Source organism: Hypanus sabinus, chromosome 4 (genome assembly GCF_030144855.1).
Source record: "Hypanus sabinus isolate sHypSab1 chromosome 4, sHypSab1.hap1, whole genome shotgun sequence".
Taxonomy (NCBI): domain Eukaryota; kingdom Metazoa; phylum Chordata; class Chondrichthyes; order Myliobatiformes; family Dasyatidae; genus Hypanus; species Hypanus sabinus.
The window spans coordinates 173,134,210-173,159,063 of NC_082709.1; the positions used below are offsets into that span (position 1 = coordinate 173,134,210).

Consider the following 24,854-nt stretch of genomic DNA (forward strand, 5'->3'; position numbering starts at 1 on the left):
CAGAAACGCTGGCGAGTTCTGTGGGCCCGAGCTCATCTCAGGTGGACTGAAAGACTGTGGAACCGTGTGCTGTGGTCAGATGAGTCCACATTTCAGCTAGTTTTCGGAAAAAATGGGCGTCGAGTTCTCTGTGCCAAAGATGAAAACGATCATCCTGATTGTTATCAGTGAAAGGTGCAAAAGCCAGCATCTGTGACGGTACGGGGGTGCATCAGTGCCCATGGCATGGGTGAGTTGCATGTATGTGAAGGTACCATTGACTCTGAGGTGTATATTAGGATTTTAGAGAGACATATGTTGCCATCAAAGCGACGTCTCTTCCTGGGACGTCCATGCTTATTTCAGCAGGACAATGCCAGACTACATTCTGCATGGGCTACAACAGCGTGGCTTTGTAGACACAGAGTGCATGTGCTTGACTGGCCTGCAGCCAGCCTAGATCTATCTCCTATTGAAAATGTATGGCGCATCATGAAGAGGAGAATCAGACAATGGAGACCACGGACTGTTGAGCAGCTGAAGTCTTATATCAAGCAAGAATGGACAAAATTTCCAATTGCAAATCTACTACAATTAGTATCCTCAGTTCCAAAACGATTAAAAAGTGTTATTAAAAGGAAAGGTGATGTAACACAATGGTAAACATGCCTCTGTCCCAACTTTTGTTGAGTGTGTTGCAGCCATCAAATTCTAAATTTGTGTATATTTACAAAATACAATTAAGTTGGTCGGTAAAACTATTGAAAATTTTTTCTTTGTACTTTGTCAGTTAAATAAGGGTTCACATAAATTAACATTATCACAGATTTTTGTTTTTATTTCATTTTGGAAAATATCCCAACTTCTCTAGAAATGGGGTTTGTAGAAAGATGCCCCTTTAGAATAGAGATGAGGAATTTATTTAGCCAGAGGATGGTGGTTATGTGGAATCAATGGCACAGATGGCTGTGGAGGCCAAGCCTTTGGATATATTTAAAGCAGAGGGCGATAGATTCTTGATTAGTCATGGTGTCAAAGGTTATGGGGAGGAATGGGGTTGAGAGGGATAACTGAATGGCAGCTAAGACTCAATTGGCCAAATGGCTTAATTCTGCACCTATACCTTATGGTCTACTTCAGTAGCCAATTTGCCAACTGACTCCCCAAAGTCTTTCCACAAATTACAGGGCACATGTTTTAAGATTGTCCTGGAATGTTCCCACAAAGATGGATGAGTATAGCTCCAGTAACAACAAAGAAGCTTGACACCTTCCGTCTTTTTGTTTGGCAACTAGTCCACCCATCAAAAACATCAATTTACTTTTCCACCAGTATGAAATAATGTACTGTAATGTATACAATCTGTAAAATGCAATGCAAGACTCCTGTGATGGCACTTTTCAAGTTAACAAACTGCTGTTTGGAAGAACAATGGCATTGTATGTGAGGTGATGTTACCACCTGCAGGTTTCCTCTAACTTATATCATTCAAACTTAGTAATATACCACTGGTGCTTAATCCTGGAGTTCCATCTGACAGGCACTTTCACCACTAAGTGGTGATTCAAAGTCATCTTCTCAAGAGCATACTGGGATGGGGAATATATGCTGGTCTTGCTCAAAATTAAACAGAAATAAACAATATGTGGAAGATGTATATCATAGTGGCACACTTTGTGTTCTATTAAGTACTTGGCTGTTTAGGTTTTCGTTGATTATCGGCTTTACATGGGCGTTTTCAATGTTTTCTGATTTTCATTTATAATCTTCTGTAATTTGTTTTGAGCCAACTATGAATATTGCAATAGAAGTTAAAAGCTTTTAAATTTGTTTATTTTCTTGTACCAACTTTTCAGCTTTGTGATGACTTGAGTAAATGGTCTCCAGTCGAGCCCAAGATAGCTAACTTTGAACATGCTCAGTGTGGAAAGCAAGTAACTTTTCTGATAGAAGCTGCACTGGAAAATGTCAGTTTTGGTCCAATCTCTGTTTGTTCTGAAAAGGTAAGTAAATCATTTTCTCAAAAAAAAAGTTATAATAATGATTGGAAAATCTCAATCATGAAGGGAATAAAGGGGGCCTTTTCTGACTGGCCGCTGGAGACTAGTGATGTTCTGGTGGTGGGACCGCTTCTTTTCATGTTGAATGTCAATGATCTGGATGATAGAATCGATGGCTTTGTGCCCAGATTTGCGGTTGATAGTTGGAGGGGCACATGGTGTTGAGGAAGCAGGGAGTCTGCAGAAGAATTGGGAGAATAGGCAAGGGAGTGGCAGATGGAATATAGTGTAGGGAAGTGTATGGTCATGTACTTTGGTAGAGATAATAAAGGCTTAGGCTATTTTCTAAGTGGGGAGCAAATGAAAAAAATCAGAGGACTCCTTGTGCAGGATTTCCTAAAGGTTAACTTGCAGGCTGTGTCAATGAAAAGAAAGGCAAATGAAATGTGAGCATTCTTTCAAAGAATATAAAGGCAAGGAGGGCTTTATACATCATTGGTCAGGCTGCATTTGGAGTATTATGAGCAATTTTAGACCCTTTATGTAAGAAAGGATGTGCTAGCATTGGTGATGGTTCTGAGGAGGTTCATGAGAATGAAAGGGTTAACGTATGGGGAGCATTTGAAGAATCTGGCCCTGTACTTGTTGGAGTTTAGAAGAATAAAAAGGATCGCAGTGAAACCTATCAAATATGGAAAGGCTTAGATAGTGTGGATGTGCAGAGGCTGTTTCCTATAGTGGGGCACAGCTTCAGAGTACAAGGACGTCCTTGTACTACAGAGATGAGGAGAAAGTTCTTCAGCCAGAGGGTGGTGAGTATGTGGAATTTATTGCCATAGATGGCTATGTCGGCTTAGTCATTGTGTATATTTAATGCAGAGGTTGATTAGTAATAACATCAAAGGTTATTGGGAGAAGGCAGGAGAATGGGATTGAAAAGGATAATAAATTGGCCATGATGAAATAGCAGAGCAGATTTGATAGGCTGAATGACCTAATTGTTTCTTTGTCTTATGGTGTTTTAAAAGTAAGGTTTGAAATTTGCTTCATTAAAATGAGCATTTTGAATTTCAGAAGGTGGTGAACTTTGGGAATTCTCTAACCTGGAGTGTTGAGGAGGTTAAATCAATAATATTTATTATTATTATTATTATTATTATTATTATTATTATTATTATTATTATTATTATTATTATTATTATTATTATTATTATTATTATATTAATTTTATTTTTAAAAGTGACTGTAGATACATTTTTGAACGTTTGGTGAATTGAGCACTGTGGGGGGGGGATTGGCACAGGAGGGGTTCAGGTACATCTATTCCTTATTTAGTACCGATAGCTTACTCTCTCAAGTTATTCTAACACTAGTAACCAGCTTCCTGCTATTCTTTTTGACTTTCAATATGGGCATAAATATAAGATGCATGCTATTTCTCTTTACTTAAACCCAGTGGTCTCTCACTGATAATGAATAAGACTTGAGGACATTAGTGCAAAGGCAATATCAGAAAGTGGTCACATTATGTTTGACTGAATGTGGCAGTTGTTTAAAATTGACACAATCTTCTTTCTTGTAGATTTTAAAATATACTGATGTGTGCACACCATTGGCATGCTTACTTGGAGATCACTACAAGTTAATTGCTGAAACAAACGTGGATGATTTTAGCAGGCTCGGAGTAGCATTCATGGAGAACAGACTGCAAATGGATGAAAGAATGGTGCCTCAAAAGATTGTTTGTGAGTGTGTTTTGCTCTCACTTGGTAGCTTTCAAACATATAATTGCATTTAATGCATGTATTTGACATGTAATGAGTAAATATGTTACTCTAGGCAGTTTCTTTTCATGAATTAATTGTAAATAACATTGACATGATTTTTGCAAACCAGAGAAATTATTTTCTTCATCTGATTTTTAAATATTAAATTGTAAAAAGTATGTGTGTTAATTTATTTAGGTAATGTGTTGTTACTAAGCTTAGTTTTAGAACAAGGCAGTAACTACCATGACTTTGTAGGACTACCCTGCCACCTGCTACTTTATCAGTTCCTGACAGAGTCATCTTATGGACAGACATTCCTGCTGCACCTAGCCTCACTTAATGGACATTCAATCAATATATGTATTTATAACTATTGTGTTCTTTATCTTGAGTTTTTTTTCTTGTGCTGTGTCGTATCCAGAGTAACAATTAGTTTGTTCTCCTTTGCACTTGTGTACTAGAAGTGACATCGAGCAACCTTGAACAAGAGAAAATCTGCAGATGCTGAAAATCCAAGCAAAAAAAACATACATATTGAAACATACTGAAATGTGTCGTTTGCATTAATAACGCGCACACACATGCACACGCGCGCGCGCGCACACACACACACACGCACACACGCACACACACGCACACACACGCACACACACGCACACACACGCACACACACACACACACTCCCCACCCCCAGAGGAACTCAGCAGGCCAGGTAGCATCAATGGAAAAGAGTAAACAGTCGATGTTTTGGGGAGAGAACTATCATCAGGTCCTGAAGAAGTATCTCAGTCTGAAATGTCAACCGTTTATTCTTTATCATTGACGATGCCTGGCCTGCTGAGTTAAGCAATCTTGAATCTTATTTCCAATGTATTTTTTTCAAAATATGAATGCTTATCTCATTATAGGACTGACCTGTAGGAGCCATTAAATCTCTAGTTATATTGAAACAACATTAAATACAAATTGGGATACTGCCTTATATCCAGCCTTAAACTGGTGCTTTCCTCCTTTTGAAACAGTGGTAAATGATCACAGGGCTGAATTTACAGTAATTTTGCCCAGCTGACTATTTATGTGTGAACATTAGCAGTCAGTGCTAATTGAGGTACAGTGTGATCAATTCTGGCCTGCTCTCCACCCACAGGAATAGGTACATGCAGTTATATCTTGCTCTCTTATGAATGGGTCGCGAGTACAGTTGAGTATGGGTGATAACTGGATTGAGTGCTTACAGACACACAAGCAAAGTCCTCTCCACCGTTGAGCACATTAGCATGGAGCATTGCCACAAGAAAGCAGCGTCCATCATCAGGGACCCCACCAGGCCATACTCTCTCTTTGCTGCTGTCATCAGGCAGGAGGTACAGAAGCTTTGGGTCCCACACCACTAAGTTCAAGAACACTTATTACCCCACAACCATCAGCCTCCTGAACCGGTGTGGATAACTTCACTCACTACAACTCTGAACAGATTGCTTAACCTAAAGATTCAATTCAAGGACTCTTTGCAACTCATGTTCTCAGTATTAGTTTTCTATTTGCACAATTTGTCTTCTTTTGACCATTGGCTGTTAGTCAGATTTTATGTATGTTTTCTTGTGAATGTTACTGTATTTCTTTATTTTCCTGTGAATGCCTGCAAGAAAATGAATCTCAAGGGGTACATGGTGACATATGCGTGCTTAGTTAATAAATTTAATTTGACTTTAGCTTTGATAAGAGTCACAGAACTGTACAGGACAGAGCTAAATTGATCAGCTCAACTTGCTCATGCTGACTGTGATATCCATTTGCCCTCATCCCCCTGCTCCCTTCCTGTCCTATCCTAATCCCCCTGCTCCTTTCCTGTCCATTTCTAATCCCCCGCTCCTTTCCTCTCCTATCCTAATCCCCCCGCTCCTTTCCTCTCCTATCCTAATCCCCCCGCTCCTTTCCTGTCCTATCCTAATCCCCCGCTCCTCTCCTCTCCTAATCCCCCGCTCCTTTCCTCTCCTATCCTAATCCCCTCCCGCTCCTCTCCTCTCCTATCCTAATCCCCCGCTCCTCTCCTCTCCTATCCTAATCCCCCTGCTCCTTTCCTGTCCATTTCTAATCCCCCGCTCCTTTCCTCTCCTAACCTAATCCCCCCCCGCTCCTTTCCTCTCCTATCCTAATCCCCTCCCGCTCCTTTCCTATCCTAATCCCCCTGCTCCTTTCCTGTCCATTTCTAATCCCCCGCTCCTTTCCTCTCCTATCCTAATCCCCCGCTCCTTTCCTCTCCTATCCTAATCCCCCCGCTCCTTTCCTGTCCTATCCTAATCCCCCCGCTCCTTTCCTCTCCTAACCTAATCCCCCCTGCTCCTTTCCTCTCCTATCCTAATCCCCCCGCTCCTTTCCTCTCCTATCCTAATCCCCCCGCTCCTTTCCTCTCCTATCCTAATCCCCTCCCGCTCCTCTCCTCTCCTATCCTAATCCCCCGCTCCTTTCCTCTCCTATCCTAATCCCCTCCCGCTCCTCTCCTCTCCTATCCTAATCCCCCGCTCCTTTCCTCTCCTATCCTAATCCCCCCGCTCCTTTCCTCTCCTATCCTAATCCCCCCGCTCCTTTCCTCTCCTAACCTAATCCCCCCTGCTCCTTTCCTCTCCTAACCTAATCCCCCGCTCCTTTCCTCTCCTATCCTAATCCCCCCGCTCCTTTCCTCTCCTATCCTAATCCCCCCGCTCCTTTCCTCTCCTATCCTAATCCCCCCGCTCCTTTCCTCTCCTATCCTAATCCCCCCCGCTCCTCTCCTCTCCTCTCCTAATCCCCCGCACCTCTCCTCTCCTATCCTAATCCCCCACTCCTCTCCTCTCCTAATCCCCCACTCCTTTCCTCTCCTATCCTAATCCCCCACTCCTTTCCTCTCCTATCCTAATCCCCCGCTCCTCTCCTCTCCTATCCTAATCCCTCACTCCTCTCCTCTCCTAATCCCCCGCTCCTCTCCTCTCCTATCCTAATCCCCCGCTCCTCTCCTCTCCTATCCTAATCCCCCCGCTCCTCTCCTCTCCTATCCTAATCCCCCCCGCTCCTTTCCTCTCCTATCCTAATCCCCCCCGCTCCTTTCCTCTCCTATCCTAATCCCCCCGCTCCTCTCCTCTCCTATCCTAATCCCCCGCTCCTCTCCTCTCCTATCCCCCCGCTTATTTCCTATTGAAGTACCTATCCATATGCCTTTAAAGTGTAATTGTATTTGTCACTTCCTCTGACAGCTCTTTGCATACTACCACTCTCCATGTAGAGTATTCTCTTCAGATCTTAAATTGCTCCCCTCTCACCTATTTTGATGCTAAAGATAAATCCTTGAAGAGTGCACATTCATTCCCAACATGCATGGGGTTGGTACTGAGCTCTATGTATTAAAGGGATATGGTCTTCCTGAAGAGAGGGAGTTTAGTGAAACATGTATCAGTTATATCACTATAAAATTGTGTGCAAGTAGTGAGATGTTAAGTTTAAACATAAACATCATTGTGTGATTGCCAAACTTGTTAACTTACAAACATTAGTAAACTCCACTATATCAAACTGGTTTCTGTAAGACTGATATTTATTACTGAAGAAAACATAAAAATATTCACTAAAATCTCATATTTTGCATACATTTTTTAGGTTATTGTAAATACCATCACATCACTCAGGATCAGTAAATTAGATGGAGAATCATGCAATGTTATGTCCATTTTGTTTTCCAATCGAAACTTGTATGAACCATTTCAGAGTAATTCGGGAGTACTTGTCACAGGAGCTTGTTTGTAATGTAGAAGAGAAATAAATAAGGAATTTCTTTGTAAAATTATTATATTTCCATATTTGAGCTCATTAAAAACATTTCCATTAATCCATGACATTTGGGATCTTATAGTAGTCATTTCTCTTATTGTGAATTATTTTTAGAATGCATAATATTTCCATTCCTATAATTCAGATAAATTTATATTTCTTTCAGCTTTACAGCTTAATGAATCAATTCATGTCAAGTTACGGAAATCAAATGCTGTGCTTGAGAAAGTGAGCAAGAGACTCGATGATCCCCAGACCCAAGATATTGCTGTTGAAACGTTTTCTAAAGACACTTCCAGCAGACCAACGAATGAGCCAACTGTGGGTTCATTTGGTGATTGCTCTAGTGCAGTTTGCTCTGGGAAGCCCCAACAACAAGATATGGATGAAATGATGGAGATTCTTGGTAAAGAGCCCCTTGTATCGCAAGAAGGAACGGAACTTGAAGAATATAGCCATCATCTTCACCTTTCCAGTTGCTCTGAGTGTTTGGAGTTAGAAAATAGCACTATTGAATCTGTCAGATTCACCTCAGCAGAAAATCTACTGGACCTCTCTGATGACTATTGTGGAAGCTCTGATGAAACAGTAATTGAAGAGGACAATTTACTGGAAAACAAAGGGCAAAGTAACAAAAGTGGGAAGCCTCCCAATGTGTTAATATATGTTGGATCTCAATGCAGTCAGAACTTGATGAAGTTTCAGCAAGTAAAGTCTGTCCTGATGGATTGCCTTGACAATGATAGGTATGCTATCTATCCTCTTCAAGAAGAACAAATTCTGAAGGAGCCTTGGACTGATAATTCTTTGTTACTAGTTGTGGCCTGTGACAAGCCAGTGTCTGAACAAATTAATAGACAATTCATGAATTACTTGTCCAAAGGTGGGAAGATCTTAGGACTCTGCTCATCCTTCTGTTTGGGTGATATCAAAATATCTCATAAAAATGAATTGAAGGAAAAGATTCATAAGTTTTGCTTCACAAAATCTGATGGCAATAGTGTAATCCTGGGTGCTTTTATCAGTGGTAAAGTCTTTTTAAGAGACACGATCGGTAACACAGAGGATGCCACGGATGATGTTGAGCTGTGGGGGAGTTTAGCTGATCTTGAAAATGAGATGGTGATCATACGTTTATCCTATGGAGAAAATGGAGGAGAAGCTGTTCTCTGCCAGGTAAAACTTTTAAAAATTCATTTGTAAGAAATTGATTTTTTATATATAGATTAATATTATTTATATTATTTTATCACTCTTCTGTCTGGAAGTGCTGGTCCATCTTATAAGTTCTTTGTATGAGATTGGCTCTCGAGTTAAGAGTTTGGGGGAAGGCTTATTTTAACAGCTTGGAAAATCTGGTTGGGAGTAGATGCTTGTAAGTTAACTGATAAATGAGAGTCTTTAAAAAAATAAATCAATATGAATTCAGGGTCAGGAAGTTCTAGTCAGAGTTAAATGCAAAGATGGCAGGATTAAGGAACTTTGGTTAACAAAGGATATTGAGGGTGTGACCAGGAAGGAAAAGGTATAGACAACTGGGATTGAATGAGCCTCTTGGAATATAAAAAGTGCTGATGAGAACTTATGAAGGAAATTAGGAGGGCAGAACGGGGTAATGCGGTATTCTTGACAAGTAAATATATGAAGAATCTAAAGCCATTCTATAAATGCGCGAAGTGCAGAAACAAATATTACTGTGACGATTGCACGCTCTAGTATTAATTGTTTGGTGACAATAAAGTGTAATGATAATGATAAATCTGCCAGGAACAAAAGGTTAGCCAGCAAAAATGTGGGTCTCCTTGGGGACCAAAGGAATGTCGAGCCAGGAGATGGAGGCTGGGTCTTAAATGAATACTTCTCACTATGTAAAAGGGCATAGAAGTTCATGGAAGAATATGAGGATAATGAGGAGCAGATCAATATTGAAGGTTGTAGAGAACCATGTTGTATGTCACAGTTTCACATAAGGGTTTATAGATCTCCAGGACTGGGTATGATCTATCCCAGTTGCTATGGGAAGAAAGGGAGGACACAGCTGGGGGCGTGATACAGATTTTTGTTCCTTCATTGGTCATAGATGACATGCTGGAAGACTGGAGGATAGTTAATGTTCTTTTATTTAAGAAATGCAGAGATAAGCAACGTAACTTGCAGGCTGGTGATCCTCAATGGTAGGAAAATCACTGGCAAAAATCCTATAGGATAGGATTTACTTACATTTAGAAAGTCAGAGGCTGATCAGGGGTAGTCAATATTACCTCTTCTCACCTACCTATCACTACCCCCCTCCCCACCCCCCACAAGTCTCCACTTCCTTCCCTTTCTCCTGTGATCCACTCTTCTGTCCTATCAGTTCCTTCTCCAGCCCTTTATCTTTCCAACTCAGCTGGCTTCACCTATCACCTTCTAGCTATCCTACCCCACCTTTTTATTCTGGCATCTTCCCACTTCCTTTTCAGTCCTGAAGCATGGTTTCAACTTGAAGCATTGACTGTTCATTTCCATAAATGCTGCCTGACCTGCTGAGTTCCTCCAGCATTTTGTGTGTATTGCTTTGGATTTCCAGTATCTGCAGACCTTTTCGTGTTTATGATGGTCAATTTTGATCTTTATGGAGGATCTCATCAGTTTGACAGTTTTTGAGGAGGAATCTCGAAGATTGATGTTCCCCCATGGTGGATTGGTCCAGAGGGTTGAACTACATGGGATCCAAGATGGCAGAGGATAGTTGCTGCAGGGTGTTTTTTTTTTGTTTTGAAGTCTGTAACTAGTGGTGCACCACAGGGATCTATACTGGACCTTTGTTGCTTGTGATATCTATTAATAACTTTGACATGAATGTCGGAGTAATGATCAGTATGCTACAGATGACTTTTAAATTGCGGATGGTGTTGATGATTGTCTTGAGATTACTAGATGCAGATAAGGTGGAAAGTTGGGTTTTGTTTTGGCAGTTGGAATTTAATTCTGACGAGCGAGAGGAGATACAGTTTAGAAAGTAAAGTTGGGTAGGACATGTATAATGCAAGTGATAGGGCACTGAGGAATGTTGATGATCTGGGGATCTTGGGGTTTAACTCCTTGGTTCCCTGAAAGTGGAAATACAGGTAGATTGGTTGGTGAAGAAGGCGTATTCCATGCTTGCCTTCAAAGGCTTGGGCTAGAGAATATAATAGGTGAGATATTAGGTTGCAACCTTACAAAGCATGAGCTAGGCTGAACTTGGAGTATTGTGTGCAGTTCTGGTCATCACGCTATAGGAAGGTGGTGGCGTACTGACCAAAGTGGGAGTAGATGCACTAGCATGTTGCCTGGGTTGGAGAGATTTAATTACAGGGAGAGGTTGAATAGGCTGAGTTTGTTTTTCCTGGATCAAAGGAGGCTGTGGTGTGAATTGATAGAAATATATGAAAGTATAAGAGGTATAGATATTGAGCATGGTCAGAATTTTTTCTGCATGGTGTGGGCACATTAAAGAAAAAAGCACTTAAGTATAAAATGAGAGGAAGAAGTTCCAAAGAGGGTTTGAGAGGAAATTTTTTTTAACACAGTAGTTGTATCTAGAACTTGCTGCCAGAGGAGGTTTTGGAGTTTAAATGCCATCAACTTTTTTAAGAGACATGCAGACATGTAAGTAAATAGGAAAGGCATAGACTACAAAGTTAAAGAGGGTCAAATGAGAACAGTGCATATGGGCAAATAGGTAGTCATAGTATGGTAGTCTACAGTTCTATTGGTCAGTGACTCTAGTCTTCAATTTTTTTCCGTCAACTCAAATGCATTTGAGTTGCAAACCATTTTACAGCAATGTAATGCAATTGTTGCCATATATTGATATAGGAAACATAGGGGCCAACTTGTATGTAGAAAGCTTCCATGGACAAGTCCTGATGCAGGGGCAGGGTTTTGACCTGAAATGTGGATAGTCTGTTTTCTCCCACGGATGCTGCCTAACCTACTGTTTTCCTCCAGCATGTGTGTTGCTCCAGATTCCCGCACCTCCAATCTCCTGTGTCTTTCATGGACATTTTATTGATGTTGATTCTATGATCGCGTGGTTGGCTGGCAAGTATCAATATCATAGCAGGAATTTCCCATTAAATAACACTGAAATATTTTCCATCCACTTAAAAACTTCTATAGTGTTTATATCACAAAACACTTAGTTAAACGTCTTCAAAAATGGGATGTCTTTGACACTGTCTTACTTTCTACTGGGCCATGACGAGCCCAAATTTTGACTTGTCTGGAATTCATTTGCTCTCATCGACTAAAATTATTCTAGCATCTGAAAGTCATCTTATTTCAAAGTCTAACCCAATCAGAAAAAGGAAGCAAAGAACAGAAGGAAAGCTGAAGAGCTATTACTACATGACCTTTGCATTGTTACTTTATAAAACCATAACACTATATAGGCTTATTAGAGATAGTTAGAGTAATTTTATTTACTAATAAAAATGGTGGTTGAGTGAGATGCTTCTGGTACTGCAGAATGAATCTGCTTCTTTTGACTGGGAACGATGGTGCCATGACCCAACTACAGAACACTGAGAGTTAGGTCTGCAAACTTTGGGCCCGACTGATTCTCCTCAGAACACACACAAAATACTGGTGGAACACAGCAGGCCAGGCAGCATCAATAGGAAGAAGTGCAGTCAACGTTTTGGGCCGAGACCCTTCATCAGGTCTACTTGAAAGAAGCGATAGTAAGAGATTTGAAAGGGGATGGGGGAGATCCGAAATGATAGGAGAGGACAGGAGGGGGAGAGATGAAGCTAAGAGCTTGAAAGTACCTCGGGTTCAGGTTGGCTACTGTTGACAGCATAGCTGCTGGGGCTGGGAGCATAGGGCGATTGGTGATCAGGAAGCTACTGTGAAGAGCATGAATGTGGCAGTTGTGGGGAAAGAAGCCTCACTTGGAAGAGAGCAGACAGCTTGAGAATCCAGGCAGCGAGAATAAGGAAGTGGGATTGCTGTGGAGGACAGGCTAATTGAGAGAAAAATGGGGTAGGGGTGGGGAGAGGACTGAAGGTCAAATGGTTGACTTAAAGGGCAGAAGCTGGGGGACGGGAGGGGAACAGGGGCTAGAGAGCTGAGGGAGGAAGTTTTAGAAAAAGGTGTGGAGGTAGAAATACAGTGGTGGGAATGAAGGAGGAAGAGGATCAGACTGGAAAGTGGTGATGGAGGTGGTGTGGCTCAGATCAAGTGTATGCGCATATGCAGGCGAGCATCCCTCTCTTTGGTCACCTCGATCCACCTCGCCATTGCACTGAGATCACATAATAACAGCTGCTCCATGTGAAAAGGATTCCCACGTAGATACCTTATACTCCTCAGAACTGGAATGGAAATAAATTCTTGTCTCTGTGATAGTGCCTAGGAAGAATAAAGTACTATAAGAGGATTGTTTGTTCTTGCAGCTGCAGACAGTGTGTAGTTTGAGGAGACCAAAGTGGAGATGGTGCGGAAAAGTTTTAAATCAAAGGCAAATATCCTCCCTGGGCAAGTCTAGTAACAATATATAATGCTTGACAAATCTCCAAGCTTTTATTTCCTGAAAACTTATATATATTTCTTTTGTTGTAATACCAATATAGGTTCACCTTGAAATACCCCCCGAGTCAACTGAGATCCAAATGGAAGAGGATTTCAGAACGCTTAAACAGAGCAATGCACTACGATATGAAGTGCTGACAGAAATCCTGAAGCGTTTACAACTTGGTTGTGGACTTTCTGAAGTGCCATCTTTGACACCAGTGTATCTGTTGACCAAGGCAGAGGTAAAGATATAACTTCAATGCAACAAAAGTTCTTGACTTTCTCTTGGGGTAGAAAGCTACAAAAACTTCACAGATAATTGTGTCAAGACATTTTGGTTTGAACTTTTTGATTATCTTTATGGAGTAAAAGTTACTTTGGTTAAAAAAAAAAGTTACTTTGGTCATTTTCTGTTTTTAAATTGCAGAATATCTGGTCTTAAAGAAATCTTTGCAGCTAGTTGACCAGGGTTGTGAAAACATATTCTTCCAGAACGCTATCATTGTTAACCAGCACAGATTGCTAGAATGCTGCACTATATACCATCTAATTCCCTTTCGGACAGTAAATGTGGCATAGAATTTAGCTTTAATCATTTTCTGCAAATCATCATTTTATTTTAATCTTATTTTTAAAACTTGTAAATATATTGCCTTCTCCACAGTGTCTTATTGATAAATGAAAACAATCTAGCATTAACCCGCCAGTAAGGGGGAGCTGTTGTCGTCTGGCGTACTGACCTCTAGCTGGCCGAGGCACAGCGACAATTCTCTGATACCTCCTCTTATTTACCCCTTGATCATGACCCCACTAAGGAGCACCAGGCCTTTGTCTCCTATACCATCACCAACCTTATCAGCTCTGGGGATCTCCCATCCACTGCCACCAACCTAATAGTTCCCACACCCTGCACTTCCTGTTTCTACCTCCTACTCAAGATCCACAAACCTGCCTGTCCAGGTAGACCTATTGTCTCAGCTTGCTCCTGCCCCACTGAACTCATTTCTGAATACCTTGACACTGTCTTATCCCCCCTTGTTCAATCTCTTCCCACCTATGTTCGTGACACTTCTCACGCTTTGAATTTTTTCAATTATTTTAAATTCCCTGGCCCCCACCGCCTTATTTTCACCATGGACGTCCAGTCCCTATATACCTCCATTCCCCCACCCGGACGGTCTCAAAGCTCTTCGCTTCTTTTTGGATTCCAGACCTAATCAATTCCCCTCTATCACCATTCTCCTCTGTCTAGTGGAATTAGTTCTTACTTTCAATAATTTCTCCTTTGGCTCCTCTCACTTCCTCCAAACCAAGGGTGTAGCCATGGGCACCCGTATGGGTCCCAGTTATGCCTGGCTTTTTGTTGGCTTTGTGGAACAGTCCATGTTCCAAGTCTATACGGGTGTCCGTCCCCCTCTTTTCCTTCGCTACATCGGCAACTGCATTGGGGCAGCCTCCTGCACACATGCTGAGCTCGTCGACTTCATTAACTTTGCCTCCAATTTTCACCCTGCCCTCAAATTTACCTGGTTCATTTCCGACACCTCCCTCCCCTTTCTTGATCTTTCTGTCTCCATCTCCATCTACTGATATGTACTATAAGCCTACAGACTCTCACAGCTACCTGGTCTATTCCTCTCTCACCACCATTCAGGGCCCCAGACAGTCCTTCCAGGTGAGGCAACACTTTACCTGTGAGTTGGCTGGTGCGGTATACTGTGTCCGATGTTCCCGGTGTGGCCTTTTATATATTGGTGAAACCCAACGCAGACTGGGAGACCATTTCACTGAACGCCTATGCTCGGTCCGCCAGAGATAGCAGGATCTCTCAGTGGCCACACATTTTAATTCCACGTCCCATTCCCATTCTGAGACATCTATCCATGACCTCCTCTACTGTCAAGATGAAGCCACACTCAGGTTGGAGGAACAACACCTTATATACTGGCTGGGTAGCCTCCAACCTGATGGCATGAACATTGATTTCTCTAACTTCTGTTAATGCCCCTCCTCCCCTTCTTACCCCATCCCTGACATATATAGTTGTTTGTTTTTTTTCTCTCTCTCTGCCCATCATCCTGCCTGTTCTCCACCTCCCTCTGGTGCTCCCCCCTTCCCCCTTTCTTTCTCCCGAGGCCTCCTGTCCCATGTTCCTTTCCCTTCTCCAGCTCTGTATCACTTTCGCCAATCACCTTTCCAGCTCTTAGCTTCATCCCACCCCCTCCGGTCTTCTCCTATCATTATGCATTTCCCCCTATCCCCACTACTTTTAAATCTCTTACTATCTTTCCTTTCAGTTAGTCCTGACATCGGGTCTCGGCCCGAAAAGTCGACAGTGCAACTCCTTATAGATACTGCCTGGCCTGCTGTGTTCCACCAGCATTTTGTGTGTGTTTGACTTTCCAGCATCTGCAGATTTCCTCGTGTTTACAATCTAGCATTAATTATTTTGATTTATTTTTCCCCAACCTACCCTAAATTTTCTCATCTCCTGTGCAAGGAACCAGATTTTTTTTTAAAAAAGGACTTCTTTAGATTATGAACTTATAATAAAATATTATAAACTAATATAATAAAATAATAAAAATAATAAAATAATAAAAATAATAAAATAATAAAAATAATAAAATAATAAAAATAAAATATTATAATATAATAAAATAAAACTTAAAATAAATTTTCTAACCTAAGCTATAGTAAAGCTTGATCTTTCAAATGTTGAACTGTGATCAACTTTACACTCAACAAATATTTCTGATTACATTGTTTTCTTAATATATTTAACTTAAAAATCACAGCAATTCACAGCAATGATCAGTTTGCAGCTAATTACACTAGATTTACTTAATGCAGAAGGATTAAGGTTAAATAAAATATCACTAAATTATATTTGACATTGAAGTCCTATGTAATGTTAATGAGGAAAAATTTATGGAAGAATACACATCTACTTTTGCACATTCCCGTTACGCATGCTGAGTTCCAGATGACTAAATCACTTGCACCTACCTCTCTGTTACTGTTTTTGCAATGAGACCGTTTGGTATTGAATATTCCACAAGGAGGCGCTATATGGCTGAAAATGTCACATCAGTTATCTGAATGTGTGCAACTGTCTTTTATAGAATTCTATGCAATGTACAGAGCCATTAACTCTATGAAATCAGACAACTTTCTTCTGGCAAACCAACTTTATTTCTTTATTTAATATATAGGTTTATTACATTAGCTAACAGTAGTTAGAAGCTGAAAGCTAAACGACAGCCACAGTAATTCCTACTGCAACTGTAGTAGTGTATTGCATTAATTTAGATATTAAGGCTGTCTACTGGTTTGGATTTAAAGTTATATCTATGAGATCTAAGCTGAAAGAATGTCTGAGCAAGAGTCCTTTCCATTTGTTTGATTAAAGTTAGAGCACCATGACTGGTGACAAACAGAGATGACAGTGTATCCTGTGAGTGGTAGTTTGGGTTCTGTATATGGATAGATATACTGATTTAATTTTGAGTCAACATGACACATAGGTGATGACAGTAGCGCAATGGTTAACACAACGTTATTACAGCTTGAGGCGTTCTGGACTTAAATTCTGGCGCTGTCTGTAAGGAGCTTGTACACTCTCCCCATTAATGGTGAGGGTGTCCTCCGGGTGCTCCAGTTCCCCCCCCCCCCCCCGCCCACAGTCGAAAGATGTACTGTTCAGTAGGTTAGTTGGACAATGTAAATTGTCCTGGGATTAGGCTAGTGTTAGTCCTTGGATGGGCTGCTGGGTGGTGTGGCTCATTGGACCAAAAGCACCTTATCCGTGCTGTTTCTCAAAATGAAAATAAATAATAAATTACTTTTGTCTTGTATTGAAATGCATCTGTTTTGCCCTTGTACCTTGTTCTCTATTTTCTTACCTATTCCTTAATGCTGTGTAAGTGAATTCAATTCCCAATTTGCAACTTGTGTTTGAAGTCGAACAAAATAGATGGACATTTGTAAATGAGGGTAAAAAGATATATTTAAAAACATGTTAGTTTGTGATAATTGCCCATTTTTCCTTTAAACAATAAGGCAAAATAGATTTTCCTTTCTACCCTGTTAGCAGCAAAAAGGCAGATTTTTGCAGCTAATCTTAATTAGAAATGATCTGTAAAAGTAAAAGGATACATTAGGAGGGTTTTTGTTAAGATGTTGTAGAAATTTCCCAAATGCAGCATAATTGGGTATTTTCTTTGCTTTGACATTTGCCCTGACTACAGAAGAACTGCACTGTGAAGCAACAATGAGGTTCCTTCCTCCTTTTCTTTACTTCTTAAAACTAGTCCTGAAGAATGGCCATTAACTTGAGAGCTCAGCTCTCTAACCTCTCCATGATGCTGCCTAACTTATTGAATACTTGTAGTGTTTTCTATACTTACTTCATATTTCTTGATTTTGTGTTACAGTTGCTACTAGTCTTCTGTAACCAAGACTAGAAATAGATCGAGTAGAAAGCTTTAGAAAGATGGGTCAACCAGAATTAGATTTACTGAGATTCATATCCTTTTTGAAGTTCAAGTTTGTCATCTGACTATACATGTATACAACCAAATGAACCAGTGTTCCCCTAGGTCATGATGTACCCACAAAACATATCACACACACCACATAAAATAAAATCTTACCACAAATAAGTTAACAAAATATAATTTAAAATGCATGTAGTGTGCAGCAGATGCACAGTATGGTAAACAATTTGCTGCCCTGGTGGTGAGAGCCAGAAGGAAGAAGCTATTAATCGGCTTCCCAGTCCTGATGCTCCTGTACCTCATTCCTGGTGGTAGTAGATCAAAGAGATTGTGGGGTGGGTGGTAGGAAACCTCAATAATGCTTTAGGCCCTTTGTGTACAATGCACCCAGTAAATGCCATGAATAGGGGGAGGGTGATCCTCTAGGTTCTTGCAGTCCAGTGCCTTGCAGCTTCTGTAGCACATAATGATGCAGATAGACAGGATACTGTCAATAGTACTCCTGCAGAAAGTTGTTAGAATGGGGATGGGGAGCATCCCAGCCCCTATCAACTTGACCAACTGGTTAAGTGTTGGGATATCACTGAAAAATGATGTGCCATTATTTCTCTATGCATAGCACATCTTTCAGTTCCCTTGAGGAAAACTGCATGGTGATAAAATGATCCCAAATGCTTTTGATCTTGTTAGTTTAAAGGTAATTTTTTCACTAGCACTTGACATAAGTTTATGCCTGTGTATTTAATGACCTTGTTTTGATTAGCCGAAGGAAAACATTAGCAGAAATCCAAAGCTGTTGCCCTCAAAGTTGTGATTGACATGTATTCTGGAAAATCTTCCTGAAAGTGTTGTTTTTTTACCTTCTACCACTGCTGTTTTAGAAGAATTATTTTGGTAAGTAGTTTAAGATGATTTCAGTTAATAAGAATTATCAATGCTTAAAATAACCAGATACATGGCTTGAGTGGTAGATGAGTTTCATTGCAAGACAATATGGATTTCTTTATTTTATTTAGAGATACAGCACAGTAACAGGCTGGTCTGACCCAATGAGCCCACATCGCTCAATTAGAGAGGAATGGCTGGCAGGCTGGAGGCAGCGAGCGGGAATAAAGGGGGCCCTTTTTTGTTGGCTCTCAGTGATTAGTGGGGGGTCAGTATTGGGACTGCTACTTTTCACATTGTTTGCCAATGATTTAGATAATAGAATTGATGGCTTTGTGGTGGGTAGGTGGTGCTGAGGAAGCAACGCGATTGCAGCAAGGCTTAGACAGATTGGAAAATGGGCAAAAAGAAGTGACAGATGGAATGCAGGGCTGGGAAATGTATGACAGTGCATTTTGGTAAAAGGAACAATAGCATGGGCTATTATCTAAGTGGGGAGAAAGTTTAAACACCAGAAGTGCAGAGGGACTTGGGAGTCCCTGTGCAAGACTCCCAGAAGATTAATTTACAGGTTGAGTTTGTGGTGAAGAAGGCAAATACAATGTTGGCATTCATTTCATAAAATATAAAAACAAGGAGATGATGCTGTCCTGACGAAGGGTCTCGGCCCGAAACGTCGGCAGTGCTTCTCCCTTTAGATGCTGCCTGGCCTGCTGTGTTCCACCGGCATTTTGTGTGTGTTGCTTGAATTTCCAGCATCTGCAGATTTTCTCGTGTTTGCGAGATAATCCTGAAGTTTTATAAGACATTAGTCAAACAGCACTTGGAACATTGTCAACAGTTTTGGGCTCCTTTTCTCAGAAAGGATGTGTTGTCATTGAAGAGAATCCAGAGGAGGCTCACAAGGATGATTCTGGGAATGAAGGGGTTAACATGGGGGGGTGGGGTTGGCAGCTTTGGGCCTGTACTCACTGGAATTTAGAAGATTGCGTGGGGATCTCATTGAAACCTACCGAATGTTGAAAGGACTAGATGGGGTGGATGTGAAGAGGATGCTTCCTCTGGTAGGGGTATTGAGAACTGGAAAGCACAACCTCAAAATTGAGGGGCGTCCTTTCAGAACAGAAGTGAGGAGTAATTTTTTTTAGCCAAAGAGTGGTGAATCTGTGGAATGCTCTGCCACAGACTGCAGTGACAATAGACAACAGACAGTAGGTGCAGGAGTAGGCCATTCGGCCCTTCTAGCCAGCACCGCCATTCATTGTGATCATGGCTGATCATACACAATCAGTACTCTGTTGATTAATAGTGCTTCAAAAGTTACAGGGAGAAGGCAGGAGGAGTGCGGTTGATAGGCACAATAAATCATCCATGATGGAATGTTAGAACAGACTCGATAAGCTGGATGGCCTAATTTACTCCTATGTCAGATATCATATGATCTATTTTATTAGACACCTAGCTTCTATGGATGCTTCCGCATAGGGATACACTTACTATTAAAATTTTAGAAGGATCAGTGTAGATTGAGTAGAGCAACTGATTTCTTGGATTAAAATTAACAGGAATGAAATTAAAAAAAAATATTTAAGGCGATTGCTCTTTCATCTGGACCAATATCTAGTACTGATGCCAGTCCTCTGACCACATTAGCAGAATGATCAAAAGAACAGGAGAATGAAGCCTTTGTGTGTGCTGTGTTGTGTAAAGTACATTCAAAATAAAATCTAAGATCAGCTTTATTTGTCACAAATACATCGAAACATACAGTGAAATGTGTCGCTTTGCGTCAAATCAAATCAGCGAGGATTGTGCTGGGCAGCCCAAGTGTCGTCGTGCTTCTGGTGTCAACGTTGCATGTCTGCAACTCACTAGCCCGAACGGTTTGTCTTTGGAATGTGGGAGGAAGCCGGAGCACCTGGAGGATTTTGCCGCAGTTGCATCGGGTACGTACAGACTTGCCAGAAGCGGTGGGAAGCACGGTAAAAGTGTTCTGCTAACCACTACGCTCCTTGGCCGCCCGCAAGAGGAAGAATAGAGAATGCAAAAGTATATGTGTGTTATTTCTGCATTTATTCCAATCTAAGATCATTCCTAAAGCCTTTGATTATTAGTGAAGTCATCTTAAAGGTCAGCGTTATTTTGTAGGAAATGTGGCAGCAAAGTCACAAAACAGCAGTAAGATAAAGAGTAGATGATCTTGATTGGGGATACAAATTGGACAGGACAAGGAGATAACTGTCTTACTGTTCTTTGAAAAGTACTGTGGGAATACCACTAGGGTAAATATAGCTTTAAGTTAATGTCTTATTCTGTCCTGGGGGTGGGGGGGGGGGGGGTGGTGTCGTTACGTTGAGCTTTGCAGGCATACTATGTTGTCGCTGGAATGTGTGATGAGGCTTCAAAGTTCAAAGTAAGTTTATTATCACAGTGCATATAGGTTACCATAAACTACCCTGAGATTCATTTTCTTGCAGGCATTCACAATAAATACAAAGAAACACAATAGAATCAATAGAATATACACAAGACAGAGATGGACACGGAAACATTGTGCAAAAGACAATCAGCTGTGCAAATAAAAAAAGAAAAAAATGTAATAAATATTGAGAACATGAATTGTACAGCATCGGGCTCTTTAACCAGAGGGGATAACTCCGCTCAACCTCACCCACCCCAACACTGAACTCATTCCTCACCTATGGGCTCACTTTAAGAGCCCGATGCTTGAGGGGTAGTAACTGTTCCTGAACCTGATGGAGTGGAACTGGAGGGTCCCGTACCACCACCTTGAAGGCAGTAGTGAGAAGAGAGCATGGCCTCGATGGTAGGAATCCATGATGATGAATGCAGCTTTCCTGTGACAGTGCTCCATGTAGATGGTGGGGGAGGGGTTTTACCCATGATGGACTGGACTGTACCTACTACCTTTTTGTAGGCTCTTCCATTCAAGGGCATTGGTGTTTCCATACCAGACTGTGATACAACCAGTCAGTATACTCTCACCGGAGGATCTATAGAAGTTCGTCAAAGTTTCAGGTGATATGCTCAATCTTTACAATCTTCTCAGAAAGTAGAGACACTGCCGTGCTTTCTTTCTTTGCAAGAGAGAGAGAGAGAGAGAGATTAATGCAAACTACACATTTCAGTATGTTTGGATATACATGTGATAAATAATTTTGAATCTGATACAATCAACACTCACTCAGATTGTCAGCCTGGTTTATGTTACGTGTTCTCAAGTATGCCCGAAAACCATGTCATTTTGATAAAAGGCAGAGTGTCAACACTGTCACATTTCACTGCCAGATTGTTAATGATTCCTCTATTTAAAAAAAATAAGGCATTTAAACTTTTGAATATATGAAGCTTTTGAAGCATACTGTGGGCGTGTGTTGCAAATATGGGCCAATGATGCTGATTAATTTCTGTGTTTAACTGTTTGTCGCAGGGATATGAGCTTAATCCACTGCTCTGTTACACCCATGACTGAGTGGCTAGGCACAACTCAAATGCCATCTATAAATTTGCTGAAGATACAGCCATTACATATGGTGATAAAAGGGTGTACAGGAGCGAGATACGCCTGTCAGAATGCTCTCCTCGGTACAGTTCAATTTCCTGGGTGTCAGTGTCTCTGAGGGCCTGACCTGGACGCAATACATTGACGTAGCTATAGAGAAGGCAAGACAGCAGCTGTATTTCATTTGGAGTTTGAGGAGATTTGATTCCTCAACAGACACACTCAAAAACTTCTACAAATGTACTGAAGAGGGCATTCTGACTGGCTGCATCACCGTCTGAAATTGGGTGGGGGGGTGCTACTGCACAAACTTGTAAAATTAGTCAGTTCCATCATGGGCACTGGCTCAGGACATCTTCAAGGAGCTTCTGGCGGTGTCCATCATTTAGGACCCCCACTATCAGGACATGCCCTCTTCTCATTGTTACTGTCAAGAAGGATATACAGAAGTCTGAAGGCACACACTCAGCAATTCAGAAACAGCTTCTTCCCCTCTGCCATGCAATTTCTAAATGGACATTGAACGTTACCTCACTAGTTTTTTACATTTCTGTTTTTACTTTGCACTACTTATTTTAACTTAACTACAAACGTTTGTATTTAATAGATGTGCATGCAATTACTGTAATTCAGTTTTTTTTCTCTATATCATGTATTGCATTGTACTGCTGCTGTAAAGTTAATGAATTTTGTGACATATGCTGGTGATATTAAATCTGATTGTGAACATAAAACAGTACAGTACAGGAACAAGATATTCTGCCCGCAGTATTTTGCACATTGCCATTGTATCTGCTTAGACAATGTCCTCTTGCAGTGTATCCAGGCATCTACCACTCCCTGTTTATAACAAAACATGCCCTATCCAACTCCATCAAATACTGTCTAATTAGGTAATACTGCAGTGAACCAGTTCTGCACCCGCTTCAAATCCTCCACATCTATTCTGTAATGCAGTGCAAACAATGTGGCATAACCAGCATTTTATACAGTTGTAACATGACTTCCTTACTTTTATACTCATCACCCAACTGATGAAAGCAAGTATGTCATACAGAACAACGCACACAAAATGCTGGAGGAACTCAGCAGGTCAGGAAGCATCCATGGAAAGGAATAAACGTTCAATGTTTCAGACTGTGACCCTTCATTTGGAAAGTATGCTATTACCTTCTTATCCGCTTTCTTTATTTGTGTTGTCACTTTCAAGGAGTTGTGAACCTGCACCCCAAGATCCCGCTGTACATAAGTGCTGCTATTTACTCTGCACTTGTATCTTACATTTGATCTCCCAAAGTGTATGCATCTTCCAAGAGTTTGGATAAAACTCCATTGGCCATTCCTCTGCTTATATTCTTAAGCAGTTTGTTTCTTGCTGAACCGTTTGACAAGCGTTCTGCAGTATCTCCTGTGTTTACTACCTAATCAATTTGCTTTTAATTCCTGCATCCATTCGTACTGTTTGTTTCTAACCTTTCTTTATATTATTGTATTATTTCAGTGGTAAACTCTTCAGGTGAAAAAAAATTTTGCCTGACTCCTTTTCCACTCTTGCCATCCAAATTTATAATTTATGTCTCTTAGTATTTAAACACCCCATTACAGCCAGCAAATTACCTGGAACAATTTTGCCAATTCCTTTCATTTTGTGTATGTACATGCTTGAAAGGTCTGGGCAAAACAAACATTTCAACATTTGGATAAGATATTTGTAATAGTTGTGATATGCCTGAATTGAAGCTTTCACTTTGTTCTATAAATGTGTTTAATTACGTTAATAATTATAGTAATTGGTAAAGAGGAAGAAAGCTATTGCAGTTTGTCTTATTTAACATTATACTTAAAAGAAATTATTTGTACAACATTGGGCTCTTTTCAGGCTTGGCCAGTTTAAGAATCACAGCAGTTCTGGAAGGAAAAGCGGTGTTTCAAATCTTTATGCTATGAGTAGCTTAGATTAATATTCTGACAAACTGGATTTTTGTAAAGAAGTAGATGTTTTATAATATATAGATGTACTAGATATGATAACCAAATTGTTAGGTGTACCTCATACTTTAATATGAATCTCTGGAATACAAAAACGTACTGTTCTTGCATGTTTAAAAATTTGTATTCATTCCTTTTTAGGTATGTCAGTAGTTTGAAGGTGACATTTAACCTTTGACCTGGCCACTTTGTCACAATAAACATCTTGCTGATGAGCGTAGGCTGCTTGCAAGATTGCTTCCAGATCATTCATTGTAACTGCAGTAGCTGTAAAAATAGTCTGCTTAGTGTTCCTCTTGGTTCGGAAATTCACTCTATCTGCAGCGTGAACTTGGCCTGTCCTGTGGTACACACTGCAGGTTATCCTTATAAATTACAGGCAGGTTAAATTATTGCAACGTGGTTCTCTTAACCCCCCCCCCCCCCCCCCCCTCAAGTCGTGATAGTAAGTGTCAAAGCTATTCAGTATTTTTCTCCTCTGGTCTTACTCTGGCCAATTCTTCCTGCCACTGTCAATAAAAAAAGAAACTTCCATATAATTTATATGACACACACAGCTGATTTTATTTTTACCTTGGTGTGTTTGCCTGAATTGGTTCAGATTCAAATTAGTCATATGCATCATTGTGCAATGAAATTTCTTTTTGTGTGTGAAACTTGACAGAGTAAACAGTGACACATACAATGATTGTAGTGCAATAGAGTCATAAAAATGTACAGCACAGAAACAGGCCCTTTGGCCTATCTAGTCCATGCTGATCCATTTAAACTGTCTACTCTCATCGATCTGCAGTGGGGTCATAGCCCTCCATAACCCTACCATACATCTACTTATCCAAACTTCTCTTAAACATTGAAATCATAGTTT

The 24,854-nt window shown here is 40.7% G+C and overlaps 1 protein-coding gene and 1 long non-coding RNA gene across 4 annotated transcripts in view; one reads left to right on the forward strand and one right to left on the reverse strand.

Annotated features, from left to right (window-relative positions):
• hlcs (holocarboxylase synthetase (biotin-(proprionyl-CoA-carboxylase (ATP-hydrolysing)) ligase)) overlaps positions 1 to 24,854 on the forward strand; it is a 192,737-nt gene that overhangs the window by 31,389 nt on the left and 136,494 nt on the right. For all 3 annotated transcript variants that reach the window (XR_009511888.1, XR_009511889.1, XM_059968844.1), the window contains exons 2-5: positions 1,836 to 1,982; positions 3,562 to 3,724; positions 7,716 to 8,725; positions 13,150 to 13,332. Coding sequence is in view for 1 of the 3 variants with exons in the window: in XM_059968844.1 (XP_059824827.1) it covers positions 1,836 to 1,982; positions 3,562 to 3,724; positions 7,716 to 8,725; positions 13,150 to 13,332 (1,503 nt within the window). In the remaining 2 variants the exon portion in view is untranslated. The remainder of the gene's footprint in view (positions 1 to 1,835; positions 1,983 to 3,561; positions 3,725 to 7,715; positions 8,726 to 13,149; positions 13,333 to 24,854) is intronic.
• LOC132393507 (uncharacterized) overlaps positions 16,757 to 24,854 on the reverse strand; it is a 43,430-nt gene continuing 35,332 nt past the window's right edge. Inside the window, exon 4 of the long non-coding RNA XR_009511893.1 lies at positions 16,757 to 21,568. This is a non-coding gene — a long non-coding RNA (uncharacterized LOC132393507). The remainder of the gene's footprint in view (positions 21,569 to 24,854) is intronic.